The sequence below is a fragment of the Megalops cyprinoides genome, chromosome 23 (genome assembly GCF_013368585.1).
Source record: "Megalops cyprinoides isolate fMegCyp1 chromosome 23, fMegCyp1.pri, whole genome shotgun sequence".
NCBI classification, from domain to species: Eukaryota; Metazoa; Chordata; class Actinopteri; order Elopiformes; family Megalopidae; genus Megalops; species Megalops cyprinoides.
In genome coordinates this window covers 11,398,556-11,412,606 of record NC_050605.1, presented here as the reverse complement: position 1 = coordinate 11,412,606, position 14,051 = coordinate 11,398,556, and the positions used below count along the sequence as shown (strand labels likewise).

Below are 14,051 nucleotides of genomic sequence, written 5' to 3'. Positions count from 1 at the left end.
ACAGAAGGGTATACTTTTTGTCATTCCCTGAAGATATCTATCTATATGATCTCATTTTCAATGTGCACTATAAAAAAGAGGTCATGGTTGTTTTTTTATTACATTTTTAATAACAGTCATTTGAAAACAATTGCTGTCAGACTGCAAATCTGCTAAAGAATAGATTTGTTGCTAGAATAAATTGCTGGCAATAAATTGATTTAGCAATTGAAGACAGTAAAACAGTGTTTCAATCTGTATATATTGCTCTTTAACTGACAGTTTACCAGAGAAAGACTGTGTCCTTCTATGGATGCAGATGTAAGGCATTCTGCACTTCAGCACCATACAGCATTTTTACAGGTTTCTAATTAACCTTTACATTTAACCGGCTATAACTAAAAGAACGTTTCCGTGGCAACCCGTGTCAAAATCCATCCTGTGTGCCATGACATTTTCCAAGAAAAATTGAATTACTGCTCAGGAAGTTACAGTTTGATTAATGGCACAATGTGAAACACTGTGTGCCTCTAAAAGCCATAGGAATGTGGCATTCATATCAGAGTTCACTCTGGATCACACTCCAGCTCTTGAGCTCCTGACACCTTTATTCATTAAAAGGAACTCATGTGTGAGCACAATACAGAGCAATAAGAAAGAAAATGACCCCGTTGCAAACAATACTTCACAGGCTACGCCTGAGGCCATTAGGGCTGTTATTGTGGCCAATGTCAGAGATTTACAAGAGCCAGTCGGTATGTGGCTGTTTTATACAGAAATATCCACTTATAAATGACTTTGAAACATACTGTGGCAAAGTACCCTAGGTAGCTAAGTGCTCCTAGACATTTAACGTCAAGCTGCTCTGGGATGAATCAATGGATGAATCAGACAGTATCAGAAAAGTGTAGTTGTGTTTGTAATTATAGAGTAGGGATCATTCATGTACCCAAGCCAACCTCTGAATGTAGCCAACCTCCGAATCCTCCATCCTGTGCATCAGAGGCTCTGACTCGAGTGATAAACTCTCACCTCCTCTTTCTCCGCGCTCTGCAGGTCTCGCCACTCTTCCGTCACGTGACTGAAGTCCACCTTGTTCATGGGCATCTTCACGTCCCCGATGGCGTCGTGCTTGGAGAAGCGGTCGAAGTCGTAGACCGTCATGACCAGAGTCTTGCCGCCCAGTTCAGTGTAGGGGACCTGGCGGGACAGCGAGGAGAGAGGCGTAAACATACGAAAACTAGACTGGATCCACCAACAGTTCCTGATCTCAAACTCCAGTCCGATATGGCATTGTGTACAACACAGATACAAGGATGTGTTGTCTTAGTAACAAGTACTTCCTACCAATAATATAAATGATGACAACATTCAACCACCGCTTCCAATGATTGCGTCCTACCTAGCAATTACATAGCTATCATAGAGAGTGAAAGGGAGAGGTGTACTTGTCATGAGTGCTGGTCAATCATTACAAATGAATCATTCCATGAAATGCAGCACAGACTGACAGGCAATAGCCTTATCAGCTAGTTATTCAATAAATAAAAAAAAGTGAAGTAGGAAATGTGTGTGTGTGTGTGTGTGTGTGTGTGTGTGTTGGGAGAGGGAGGGTAAAACATAATTTGATTCTTGATTGCTTCCAATAAAGTGGCTTTCTTTGTAGGAATTCATTAAACAGAGTAGTGAGAGACTTGTATATAAGGTCTTGTTAAAATACAGTGACAAACTGCTTGATTGGGTACAGAAGAGATAAGAGTGCTATTTTGGTTCCTATTTTGTCCTTGACATTATCATTTTCAGGTTATCATGTAACTACTTAATTTCAATAATGGAGGCATTCATAAGAAGAATATGAAATTGCTACAGTACAGTGTGACTATTTTGGTATCTTACAGGCTGCACAGTCTCTGGATTTAACATCCAACAAATACGGAAGCCAGGTATCTCTTAACATTTCTTATTAATACACCATTGATGACTACCACCTGGATTCAACACAGCTGGGCTGATCGCTGAATTAGCCTGGAAAAAACACACAGAGGCATTTAGTCATTTTCAGTGCAATGTACGACTTTGTTCGCTAGTGCATCTGTCATTTCCGTGCGGTGCCTGGTTCTGTTTTGGCGTGTAGCGTATGTGAGCGAAGCAGTTGGTCAGATGCTTGTTGATGCTCCAGCTGGAGAGAGCCGTAAAACCATGAGACAAACATCTGTGGATCAGCAGCATAATGCTAATCAGCTCTTCCTCAAAAACAAACAAGTATGCTCTGAAAAAAAAACACAACCTTACAATAAAACAGGGAAAGACAGAAAGGAGGCGGAACGTCCCCGGACACAATGAGCAAAGCCATCAACCGGATCACGGCACTGTAACGAAACGGCATATTTTATCAGAGGAACCGTACCTTGAAGATGAACTGCTCGTTGAAGGTGGGGTTGAGGGTCTTCCTGTGAACCTTGGTCTCAAACTTCTTCTTCTTGTCAGGCAGCAAATACACCTTGACGTAGGGGTCTGATGTTCCGCCCATGTCCATAGCAGGCAACTCCGCCGCTTGGATGATCCCCACAATGAGCTAGAGGGGGAAGGGCCAGAGCAGCATGGATTTAGCACCCCGTGTTGGGCAGACAGAACCACAAAAGACCTGTCTTTTCCACCCCACCACCATGCTGAGGGTAAGTGCACTGTCATTTAAATCCTACTGGTCTTTAATAAGAACTCAACAATGACTTTGTTTGGTCATTTGTGCCAGATCCATGTTAATCTCCAGTGGCAGCGTTTTGGTGAACTCAGTTCATGGAGAGTTGACCCCAATCTCATGAAGTAAGGACAGCTTACCAGCTTTACAGATAATATATTCACAGTGGCAGGCCCTCAGTCCAAAGTTATCTACATGAAGTCACATCATCTGTAAAACTAGTTCTAAACAAGTTGATTTGTAGAATGTACCTGTAAATGAAATTCAGAACGATGGCAGGCCAAGGATCTGTCACTGCTTCTAATCTTGTATTTTATCCCCCAACAGCAGAAGGAATTACTCATAAACAGGCCTGAGGAGGGCGGGGAGGTCGCGACCTGTCGGCCGCGGAGTTAAAGGCTCCCCGGCTTTTCCCCTGCCGTCATTTGGAAAATTGATAGCCATACTGCCAGGTGCAGGAGGCTGATTGACCTGCCAATCAGACGCGCTCCTGCTTGGCCCCTGGGGTGGCTCATTCAGTCAATCAACCATCCATTACGCAGCCATCAAAGGGCGGCGGGTGGGTGACCGAGTGGCTCGGGCTGCAAGACCCCTAACCGCCACAGACCGGATTTCTCTGCATCACTGAGAGGGGATGTATTTAGGGAGTCTAGTGGTGCTGAAGCTATAGGCTCAGCTTGCAGAAAATGGTGGTGGGCTCCCTCTACTAGGAAAGTGCTCCATAGAGTGTGGACTGAATGCTGGTAAGCAGGTGATTATGACTGACAGGAGAACCAAATGGACTGCACACGCCACAGAACTAGTGTTTACTCATGGGATGATCACAAATGGAGCTGAAATGTAGGAAGATGAGAATGATGTACAACTGTACCTTCCAGCTAACGCACAATGTCACCACTATGTCTCCACCACATGGCTACAACTCAGGTGGGCTTATGAAGAAAAGATTTATGTGTTCACCAATGAGCACACATTGGATCTGCCAGGGATGAGAGTTAGCCACATTTTCTTAACACGCCCATGCTGTCAGTAGTAAATGTAAAATATATAAACCAGGGTAGTTGTCATTTTGGGTATGGAATTCCCCAAAAAACTGACTACAGTTATCCATTATCCAAACTATTGTGTCATTCCTTTATTGTGATTTATATGTTGCAAAAAGGTTCTCCAACAATAATGCTCTCATTAAAATGCATCCTTGTGCAGTTATTGAGAAGCATTTTCAACCATTTTTCTCAGTTCTGCTCATGAATGTACAAAATTGTTTCTGCTGAAATTAATATAAACATTTCCAAAAACCCTAATATTGCAATAATGATGCTGTTGTAAGCAAACACAAAAGGCCTCTGGATGGTAAGCAGCTATCAATCTGCTAAAACGTATTTGGTAACACTGGGGGAATTTTTGAAACACGGTACATACAAATTATATAACAATTATCCTGTAAAATAATCCTGTTCACACTAGCAATACACAATGAAACACAGAAAATATCCTATAACTCTGTAATCCTGTAATAATTCTAAAAAAATGAAATGTAAAATAAATGAAAAAGAAGGCAAAAGAGAAAAAATCAGTGCAAGCCGATGGCTTAGCTGTATATTTCTCAGCAACCATATACGGTGCATGTAGTGCCATTCGAATTACCAGTTCAACAAAGCAATCTGGCTGTGAATACAACTGCTAAGCAGGCTAACTCCACAGCGGTGTGCTGGCCAGCCCAGAACCTTTCTGCGTTTTTGTGTTATTACACACTGGGGAGACACAGGCATGGGCAGGAAGAGAGAGCAGCAGGGCTCCAGGCTTGTGACTCAGTCCCTGAGCAGCTCATTCTAAAGGCAATTTCCCATAATGCTCTGGTCTGCCTCTACAGTCCCTGCAAACAGTATTCACTTCAAACAAGCAACAGGCCAGGGGATGTTTGAGCAAACTTATTCTTCCTCCTATCTGTATCTAATAGAAAACTCCACAGCCTTGTCACACAGAGATTCATCTACCGTAAATGTTATATCCCCCCATACACTCTCAGCTGAAACAACATTTACAATAAAAGTTTCACTGAGGATGTCATTCCTCATCAAACCCCTTCTGATTAGGGAGAATACTTGATCATGTAAACCCGTTTAGAGGCATGCAGAGGCCCTGAGTCATGTAATGCAAAAATGAGTCATATCACTTTTCCCTTTGTGCTGTGCACCTATGTGAAGCATTTGCGATGGATATGCTCGATGTGGTGGTTGAGGTTGTTATCTTGTGGCAGGCTTCTTTAAGCAGGTGGCTGACAGTCACGCAATTTCAAAGACTCTTTGGACCAGACTTCCACCTCCCAGAGGTTAATACACAGAAAAGCCTCTCTTTTATTTCCTCTCCTGTACAAACAGCCTCGGTCTGCTGGGCTGGAAATGGGCAGATTACCTTTAAACAAAATGAGGGCTTAGTCACTCCCTAAAGTCCTGGAAAAAGGGGGCAGAGACACCTATGCCACGTAGCTTCAGACAGCCCTCTCAGACAAGCAATTCTCCTTGAAGATACAAGAGCACGACGGGGCGTTTTTTTTCTTATTCTGCTGTGCTTGTTATTAAAGCAAAAGTAGGTCAGTCTGGGCTTGCATTTCTCCATGATTTGGGTCCCTGTCCACCCCCTGTAGTTCTCTGTGTAGATGTGTCTTGGGAGTAGGTCCAGGGTCTGCTTCACCACAGCCAACAGGCAGCATGTCGACACAGGTATTTAATGGGTGTCAACATTATATAAGTATGTTGCTTCCAAATGATACTAACTTTAACTGCATAAGCTACAAAATACTTTTGTGAATTATGTAGGAAGGTAAATGCTTCCATGTTTCTGGCCTTTTTGGTATGGAGGACAGTTAGCCAATCACAGTCATGTGGATGGTAAGAAGTCATTTGGAGTGTTACCTCACTTTTGTATCTGGTTTACTAATAATACATGTTCAACATGCACATGGTTCTATATGCACATTCCACAAATTTATATGAAAGATGTACAGGTAACTGATGAGATTTTTCTATGCTCACAGCATATGAAAAAGACAAATCTATCTATCTTATCTTTTTGAGGGGAGTGTTATGTGCCTGGGGGATTGAGTGGCAGATGCTTGTGGATAATCGCAGGCAGCTTTTTTTATGGCAGGCTAGTGGCAGGCCAGCAACAGGCTGGCAGTAGGATCCTAGAAGGTGAGTGCCAGCCACTGTGGGACAAACTGGTTTCAGACATTGCTTCTATTAACAGCAATCTGCCACACCGGAAGGTTATCAGCTTTTCTACTTCATAACTCATTCCCTGCGCAAGACAGCAAGCCACATGTTATTGAGTTGGATTTATATAGGATTTTTCAAAAACATGTTCTCCACAACGGGAGGAAGACAATCACTGAACTCCTGAATCCCCAATCCCATGACTGTCTTTGAAAGTACTGGGGATTACAACTTCTATGGAAAACCTGCTAACATGACACATTCTCATAAATTTGCTTTGATCCACTACAAGAATGTTACAGCAATAGCGTGAATGTGTTATGTGGGAATGGCAAGAGCAATGGTTCCGGGGGCATTTTCCGCATGGAAACGGAGCAATGGAGAAGCTGAGGAATGGAGGGATGGATGACTATACTTACACAGGGGGGATTTTTGCACACCTACACACAGAGAACGGTTCAGAGACGGCCCCTTACCTGGTTCTCAGTGAAATTGTAATCCAAGGAGAACTGTAATTTGCCCAGTTTCTCCTGCTCCTTGGGCTCCGCCTCTTTCTCTCCATCCGTCAGCCCTGTCTCAGCATCATCATCATCCTTCAAGGCCTGAAGGAGACACCCACCAACAGTCAGTCTCGGTGCCGCCGCTGATGCCGGCCTGTCGGCCTGCCCGAGCCCGCTCCTGAACGCTGCCGCTACCGGGGGAGCAAGCGCTAAGACACCACTGCGGTTAACACCCTGACATGCTCAGTGATGCACTAGCCTGGGGAGCTGACCCTTTCTGTGTTCAAACCGCTGTTTAGGTATTTCATCTACAGCTACGATAAATACATGAAACAGAAAACAATGGGCAGGCAGTTGAGAAAACAAATTAAAACAGATGCGATTCTTTTAATCATATGGTCAGACATTTCCACTGATGCTAATTCAAGCACTTCACTCTCTGGCAAAGAAAAAAAAAAAACTAGTCAGAGCTAAGTGAGTCCCTGGCTAACCTTGTTCTGGGGTCGGGGGGGGGGGGGGGGGGGCAGTTTTGTTATTGGTCAGCATGCGATTGAAGGCAAACCCATTTTTCCCCAGTTCATTCAGTGCGAAGTTGCTTTTCAAAATGTCAGACTGCTTATTAGGCATGCAGAGCATTCTCGTACTAATGAAAACAGTGCTCTGTGTGAATCTCCCTTATCAATCACTTTCTCTTAGATGGGAGTAGAGTTGCATTGTCCTAAACTTCAGGTGCATGTGTTAGCGCACCCATGGAAGCTGAAAGCATCATGCCAGCAGAAGGTGTGGGTATGTGGATCGAAATGTATATGAGTTTATTCTGATTAGTTTTCTGGGTTGCTGGTGTGAGAGCAAAAAGGCTGAACAAACTTGATTTCTTTTTTTGCCCATCTGAAAACAATTGTCTGTCTCCATATTCACTTGTGCACGTATAATGTGTACACATGCAGATACATTTGTGCCAATTGGTTCAGGTATAGCTTGAATTAGTACTTTTATATGCTGTTGACAAGAACAGAAATTACAGATAAAATGATTAAGACCGGCTGCACAACAATCTAGTCCTTCATCAATATGTTCCACTAATTTGCCCCAGTAGTTCTGAGAGGTTTTGATGGTACTTTTGTATACAGATATAAGCTATATTGGCCAGTGACTGTATTGACAAGCCCTGTGACCGCAGCTGTGTAAACTCCTTTGGGTATAAATGAAGGACCAACTAGTTATGAAGTCAAATCCTGTTTACAGTTCTGCTTTGAGTTAGCTTAACAGGGCGTGGCAAGGCAGAAATACCACATTGTCTGTCACATTCTGAAGATAATCATATAAAGGTACACATATTTTATCTTCTTTTGTATGAAAATATGGTGTTCGCAGTAACCAGTATCTTAATCATTCACTTTTTGCTCATGGACAAATACCAATGAAGTTTTACAGCACCACAAAATCTTGTCATGGGCAAAATCAGTTTAGTTCAACCTTGTTGAAACGCACCAAGTAGTTATATGTATGAGCATACACAGATATACACATATATTTATATATGTGGATATGCAAGTATTGTATGCATGGTTACATTTTTATTTCTACGGGAGAGAGATGTTGTCAAGAGGCTAAAACGTCAGAGCAGCAGGCTTTGAAGATCCAACAGCAATTGGGGACCTACCGCCAGTGACAATCCCGCACAGTCATCAGACACAACACACATAAGGAGGACATAGAAGGAAGAAACACAAATTAAAACAACCAAAACACAAGCGTTAACACAAACTTTTGGGCATACCAGGAGAAATGACTACCGCAGGGTCACCTGCTCCAGTGTGCTAGGCGTATATATGCTTTTAACTCTATGTGCCTATGGTGAATAGTGTGCATGGTTTATGCCTATAGTGAATGACTTAAGTATTGTTCTCTCCAATTCATGATCAGAATATAGACCATAAGAAATATACACATAGTATGATATTGGGATTAAATATAAGAAATGACAATGCCCACATTATGAAAAGGCACATTTTCTGTGACTCATGTAGTTTATTTAGTATGCATTCACAGTTATATGTTATACATTAGCACAGCCTCTTCATGAAGCAATTTAAAGGGTCCTGGTTAATTTTGTGTTTTCTGAGAAAAAAAGCATTTGACATCAAACTCCAGGACAAGTGCTGAGTTGAACATCCCAAACACATACCATGCCAATGGCCCTAACAAGCCTGATTTACAAATGCTTGGTGTGTCCAACCAAACACTTTCCCTTAGTTTTATTTTCTCCCCTACCTTTACCTTGGGTGCCTTAACAGGCTGTTCAAAATCACTTCATGAATATGGGCCATAGGCAATTGCAAAAAAAAACATTTGAGTTGTATCCAGTCCTCCAACTCATTATTAATCAGATTTTGACAATTATTTTGTCAGAATCACAGTGCTGCAAGCTCTGCTAATGTTACTACTAACAAATAGTGTATGTGTGTCATGTCATGTCCCTGTTTCTGTATATGGGGACTGAATTAACATGCTCCCCTTGATGTTATGAACTAACGCCATTTCTCTGGGTTAATACCGATTCATTATGCAGCATACCACACTCAATACTGAAACAGGTGAGACATTTAAAAAGCAAAAAAAAAACAAAAAATAAAACTCAAAAGGCCAGGAAAGGCAGTGCTTTTGAGACGTTTACAAGTCATGTTTTCCCGTAACAGTCCTGGAAAAATACAATTTTTCACTTAGGCACACAAGTGAGGTCCATTAACAAGGAAACATCAGCAAACAGATGTACAACTGCAATTCAAATCAAGAGTAAAAAAATCATTATGACCATAACATTTTCTGCTTATTTAGACATCACATGGTCATCTATACCCATAGGCCAGCTAAAGACTAAAGGTGACTGGTTAATGGTAAACATTAAATCATTCCAGATCAGCTGAATATTTTACTAATACGTTGACAAGTCTTTTCCTTAGACACTATCAAATGCCACTGAAGTACAGACTATGATGTACAGTATATGTAGGGCATTTAAACACCTTGTCTTTCAAAAGCCTGTATGTTTTTGTTATTAAAAATCCATTAATGGCGCAGTGTGATTTTTCTTCTCTAAACTACACTGGCAATAAGCCTCATTTGGAATAAGGGTATAAAGAATTGCATAGCCATTGATGTGCAATTCTATCAAGGTCAGCTTGTGAACAGAAATGTAAACAGAAATAACTGTATCAGAACAGCAAGGTTTTGCCAAATATGTTGATGTTGATGATGGTATGTAAACACAAATAACTATGCAGTATTACCCATCAGTGGCTAGGCAGTTTTTCTTAATTTTGCAGCAATATTCCAAACATTAGGTCTGTCAGAGGCAAGTATGGATAAGATAACAGGATAATACACTATACTCTATGTGCTGATCAAACAATAAGCAGCCAGAACTGGGAACAAAGGCCTCTTTACCTCTATTTTCCCTCCGTCTTTGACATCCTTCAAGTTGATTGCATTTTTGCCTCCCTTCTCCTTCCCTTTTTTCTTGTTCTTCTTCTTGAAGATGCACTTCTTGCAGATGCAGAAGCAGCAGGTGAGGATGAGGAGGACGGCGACGAAGGCAATGGCAATGATGGCCCACGACGGCACTGCAAGCGAGAATTGGCCGTTAGAGACCTAGTGTGTTGCAAAACATGTCTGACTAGCAAAGCACAATCCTTTATTCAAGCAGATACAGGAGAACATTCAGTCTATGAATTTGGCCATCACATTTGTTTTGTGGCCACGACATATGACAACATATGCTCATCATCATTTTTACGTTGCCATAGTAATACAGTCATACAAGACAATTGACAGCGCTCGGATTTGACAAATTGCCCTCATTTTTAGAGCAAACTGATCCATTTTATCAAGAGTAATCATGGTGCAGAGTTGCTTTCATTAGCTATCTCCAGTAAGGGAACTGAGCTCTCCATCCTCCATGTCTAGAGCCTTAGTCACATGATGACTGCTGTTTCCCACCCAAAAAATGCAAACAAGTAAAAAGCCTTCCTTCAGCTTCCCTCTGTTGGTAATGTTCTGTCTGAGCACCACAGCACTTCCCACTGAGATAGCGGCACACACATTGCTGTATATTGGCTGGCTGGCGCAAGGATTTGATCAATGGAGACAGACTTATCAGCAGTACAGACATGGAGGCTTAACGATTTCCCACAAACAGGGGGTATTTAGAACGTCTAACCAAGGGACCAAACATCTTCGACCAATTTGGCGAGGAACATCAGACGCTGGCCTTTTATCCACAACTGTTGAACACGGAGTTCCACACACACCTGGCACTTTTTGCACTAGCAATTGCTACAACTCCTGACTAGATTCATTAGCTGAGGGGGACTACAATTAAGCATAGAGTGAATCGTTGCAGCTGAACACAATTCATCAATTAGCAGTGTCTGTTAAGGCTTTATGCAGTGATTCCATAGCCTCTTTGAGGGAGTTCAGGTGTTTTACTCCTGAGCTTCATCCAGTCCAGATGTATGCTTTGTAGGGCTGTGCTTTACTTCATAGTACTGGTTCTTAACCTTTTCTGGGGTCACAGACCCCTTTGAGAATCTTATGAAAGCTGTGGACCGCATCCCCAGAAAAATTCCCATAAACACACACATACAAACATTGTGATGTAATTTGTACAGAAAGCAGTACAAAAATTTAATTAATATCTTAGGCCAGCAGTGAGTACAAAACATCTGAGGCATGGTTTTCATTACATCTGTGGATCTGCAAAATCAGTTACTGGTCACACACGACTTCGATTACTTTATATTTCACTATGAATACATTCTATTTCCTCATGCCTGCCTAACATTATTATAATAGGCCAAAAAAATATACAATCAACACTGAAAAGACTAAATTTTTACCTTGCAACTCATCGTGACTGGATGTAAACAAAAGGTATGTCTTCTTTAATTCCATTGATGGGAAACCATTCTAGACCTCACAACATTGCAATTATGTATGTTACCTGACCATGTACAATTGCATCCTGTGCCACCCTACATTTGTTTGGAGTGAAACTATGCCTTGACAACATGATTTGAGATTTTTTTTTTTTTTCACAAAGGATATTCTCAAAGTAACAGGTAGGAAATCCAAGAAAGAATAATTTTTGTGGCTGGTTCAAGGACCTCTCTGAAGCCCATCCAGCGACCTTTTAGGGGTTAATGGACCACAGGTTAAGAACCCCTGCCTTACAGGAAAGGCTAAAGGAGTAATGATATGGTAAAGACATGGTAGCACTGCATTGTCAAGCTGCAATTACCTGAATCTCCCCCACAGTTAGTGGACTGTTACACGGAGTTACGTGGAAACAAAACAGTTAGTTTTTTGTCACATGCTAGCAATTTTAACACCACAGCAGTAAAATTTACATAGGCATGCACCATGCACATTATGCAGGTGAGAATGGAACAAATGGTGAATAATCCCTCTCCAGCTTTGGCATGCTGCAGACGCACATGTTCGAGACATGGTCCAAACAACGCCTGTACAATTCCAACACCTTCATTTGCAGTGCCATTGGCAGCCGGCATTCTGTTTCACTCCAGAATGGCTCTAAAAACCTCCCGCCAAAACACGGAGTCATTGGGCTCTTGAAACAACAGAGCCAGAGAGCTCTCCCACGCAACAACAAGCCCATGAAAAAACCATTTTGTTGCTGCTAGAGTACAAGAGTTCGTGGGTAAAGCAGCGCCCGCAAGGAGTCAGTGAGTCAGTGAGTCCCATACAGCTAAATGTGATGGAAGTAGGGAGCAGAGGAGCTCTAATCCCTTGTTGGGGGAATGGGCTGGTGTGTGATTACAGTGAAATGTTCAAGAAATTGCTCTTCTCTCTGGTACTGGCCAACATTGCCATCTTATCTCAACAAGCCTTTCTGTGAGAAAAACAAATATCAACTCTCCAAAGATGGGAACTAGTGGCTATTCACTGCAATTATTGTGTTACTTAAGATGTGCTACAAATGTACTCCAAAATGGTCACTAAGAAAATGGATCACTTTTTCAGAACATTTGAAAAGGGAACAGGAAGGAAATGTTCTGATATCTCACTCAAAAATCTCTTATGGTTCTGGCAACAATGTTTTTCACTTCTGTGGCAAAATGCATTTTCAAAAAATGCACCTTTAACAAAAACCTCTGCAAATGACTGCATTTATTTTCAGTTATTCTGTTCTTCTTTAAATGCAAGAGCGTGGGTAGGCTTCCATTGTGGTAAACATGAAGCATTTGATATAGTTTGAGGACCTGATATCTGTGCTGGTCTAAGAAGAACCATCAGAAATATATTACAGTTCCTCCACTTAGGGAGCTGGGCTCTCTGGCACCGGCCGTATTGTCTTAGCCACATCCAGGGGCAAGGGAAAAATCAATGCGCTGCTGGCTAAATCGATAAGCACTCTCCTCCACATAGCACTGAGTGATGTGCCCACAGAACTCTGAGACGCCCGTGTTGGCCCCGCCCCCCTGATGGTTATGGAGCAGAGGTTGGTGGTGGTCATGGCTACGGCGGGCATGGCCACACCCACGGCTTTTCTCCCCCTTATCAGGGAATCTGCTGACACCACGCCCCATCCCAAAGGCAGGATGACTGTTCCCCAGACAGGCCCCTCACTGCAAATCACTTTAAATACCCCATACTGATTAATAGCACAGACATGATCTGCTTTGGAGGTGTTTGTTGATTTAACAGTATTACGAGAGTCATGTTATATGAATGACTGATGAAAAATATATGAAGTGTACATTTACCAGTTATTGCTATTATTGTTATTATGAATATTAAAACACAGATTTAGAGGGTCACTTACAGAGCATAGTTGCTGAGCATAACAACCACCACTGATTCATGTAACCCACAGCAGCCAGCTCTTTTCCTTAGCATGACACTGGAGTAAAACAACTAATGCTACTCTAGCCCATGGGAATAAATTTCCTCTGGGCAGATTCTGCAGTCTGCCCTGACTTGTTTCCATAGGAAAGCTGATACATTTCAAATTTATTCCCATTTCCTTAGAAACAGGGCCAACCAATAAACTCATTTATCTGGGCAGAAAAATGCCATGTCCTTCAGATTGGCAATGGAAGAATAATTCACCATCCTGCACAGCCTTTATCCTGAGTTAAAGTGGACACCCATCGATATTTCCAGCCTACTGGAAGGATGAAATGATAACTGATGGGGGGAACAGAGTTAAAACGAAGGACTCCAAACAATGGCGTCTTTCATCTTTGTTAAAGAAGGCCATACTCTAGCTGAGAGGCACAATCAATACAGACTCATACAAATTCGAGTGTGTGTGTGTGTGTGTGTGTGTGTCTGTGCTTGTGTGTCTTCCAGTGTGTGTGAACCATGCAGATGTGCTTGTGTGTTTTACCTTGAAGAAGCAAGCAGTTTGGCTGAGTTCATCAACAAGGGTAAACTGCTGCTCTTCGTTTAGAGCATATACATGCAAACAGGCAAGAGAATCATGGGAGCTACCCTCAAGAATCAACATGTAACAGAAGGTGGGGACGGGCTGAGCATTCTCTGCAACTGCGGTATAGACTAATGTCTGTACAGCCAATGTCTGCAAAACAGTTTAATTTTGGTTTGTTTGATTCTGTACTCTATTCATAAAAGCCT

The 14,051-nt window shown here is 42.1% G+C and overlaps 1 protein-coding gene across 4 annotated transcripts in view; it reads right to left on the bottom strand.

Annotated features, from left to right (window-relative positions):
* Positions 1-14,051, bottom strand: part of LOC118770553 (synaptotagmin-1) — a 191,405-nt gene that overhangs the window by 22,412 nt on the left and 154,942 nt on the right. For 3 of the 4 annotated variants that reach the window (XM_036518294.1, XM_036518295.1, XM_036518296.1), the window contains 4 exons: positions 9,840-10,015; positions 6,369-6,494; positions 2,387-2,554; positions 1,012-1,179 (listed from right to left, as the gene is read on the bottom strand). In XM_036518294.1, the coding sequence (XP_036374187.1) occupies positions 1,012-1,179; positions 2,387-2,554; positions 6,369-6,494; positions 9,840-10,015 (638 nt within the window). The remainder of the gene's footprint in view (positions 1-1,011; positions 1,180-2,386; positions 2,555-6,368; positions 6,495-9,839; positions 10,016-14,051) is intronic. The other variant, XM_036518298.1, reaches the window with a different exon arrangement.